Raw genomic sequence first — 1,570 nt, 5'->3', positions numbered from 1 at the left:
AATATATACTCCGCAATGGCCAACTCAAGCCAAATTTGGTATTTTTGAGTTCGGTTAACTAAGTTTGTGTGACATGATTCATTTAACATGTATAATTTGGTTTGATTTAATCTAAAAGATTTAAGTTCAAATTGAGACTAAGTTAAATGGGTTTGGTTAAATTTATTTTGACAGGAAACAACAATGTGATTGGTTTAGATGATAAGGCTATATAAAAGGAGACAAAACCTGGTAAGTTTGTTGTAACAGTGGCAAATGGCACTGCAAACACCACAAATCTTCCACCAAATTTTCCTCACCATTCTCCCCAAACAGATTCTCTGTAAATAAGTCTCTTCTCACTTCTCAATTCAATATAAAAACCTCCACCCTCTTCAAGAACTTCAAACCACACACACCAAAAGCAAAAACAAGAAAAAAAAAACAAAAAACAATAAAATAAAAGCAAAATAAACCCCTCAAAATGGATTCCAAGATCATATTCTTCTCCATCACCCTTCTGTTCAGTAGTGGTGCAGCCATGAACATCACCACTACAGTCACTCTTCCTTTAGTCAATCACAACTCTGCAAATACAAATTCAGTTCTTGCAGCTTCTCCAGTTCCATCTCCTTCTAGCCCGACCAATGCCCCGTCTGCTAACCCGACCCCGACCAATGCCCCGTCTGCTAACCCGACCCCGACCAATGCCCCGTCTGCTAGCCCAACCAGCACCCCACCTGCCAGCCCGAACGGCGCCGTCCCTACTAGCCCGAACGGTGCCGCCCCTACTAGCCCAAGCACTAATCCTCCTCAACCTGCTGGCCCAATCACACCCGGGGCAGCGCCTAGCCCAAGGAAGATGTTGTCGCCATCACTGCCACCAAATATTATCACGCCTGCCGCATCACCTGCCCCAACTGGAGATGAAGAGGACTCCAGTGTTGAAAGTTTGAGGGTTAGTGCACGTATTATTGTTGCAGCAATAGTGTCATCCAATCTATTCCTCATGTTGATGGCTTGACACAAGGAGGAAATATGTTCTGTTTGTGTTAGACACCTAAGAACATCCCAATAGTTGTAGTTTTTGTACGTGCGACTAGAAAGAAAAAATAATAATAATAATAAGATTTACGCGCATACATTAGCTTGATTAAAATACTATAGTAAAAATTCTCCTGAAAAAAAAAAAACAGTACAAAAAGGATCAAACTATATCTATAATGAAATTACCAATTTGATCCTTGATTACTTTTTTTTGACCAATTAAGTCCCTCAATTTTAAAAATCTTAACCAATTTGGTCCTCCGTTTGTTTGACTGTTAGTCAATTGTTGAGGGACTTAATTGGTTAAGATTTTTAAAGTTGAAGGACTTAATTGGTTAAAAAAAATAGTTAAGGATTAAATTGGTAATTTTACTATAGTCAAGGGACCATTTTGGTAATTAACTCTAAAAAATTGACGTAAATGGAAGTTCTAAATACATATACACATACCTTGGTCGGAAATAAAAGACAAATTTTTAAAATAATAATAATAATGCAGGGAAATTTCCGACCACCCTTTTGAGGTGGCCGCTAGTCCTTTTGA

General features: G+C 38.5%; 1 protein-coding gene across 1 annotated transcript; it reads left to right on the top strand.

The window, feature by feature from the left end:
* Positions 1–463: 463 nt before the first annotated feature.
* LOC109183022 (mucin-1-like) lies at positions 464–1,003 on the top strand. The gene has a single exon (XM_019333238.1). It carries the CDS (start codon positions 464–466, stop codon positions 1,001–1,003), a length of 540 nt encoding a protein of 179 aa, XP_019188783.1.
* Positions 1,004–1,570: the final 567 nt, after the last annotated feature.

The sequence above is a fragment of the Ipomoea nil genome, unplaced genomic scaffold (assembly GCF_001879475.1).
Source record: "Ipomoea nil cultivar Tokyo-kokei standard unplaced genomic scaffold, Asagao_1.1 scaffold1096, whole genome shotgun sequence".
NCBI classification, from domain to species: Eukaryota; Viridiplantae; Streptophyta; class Magnoliopsida; order Solanales; family Convolvulaceae; genus Ipomoea; species Ipomoea nil.
This window is presented reverse-complemented; position numbering and strand designations above follow the sequence as displayed.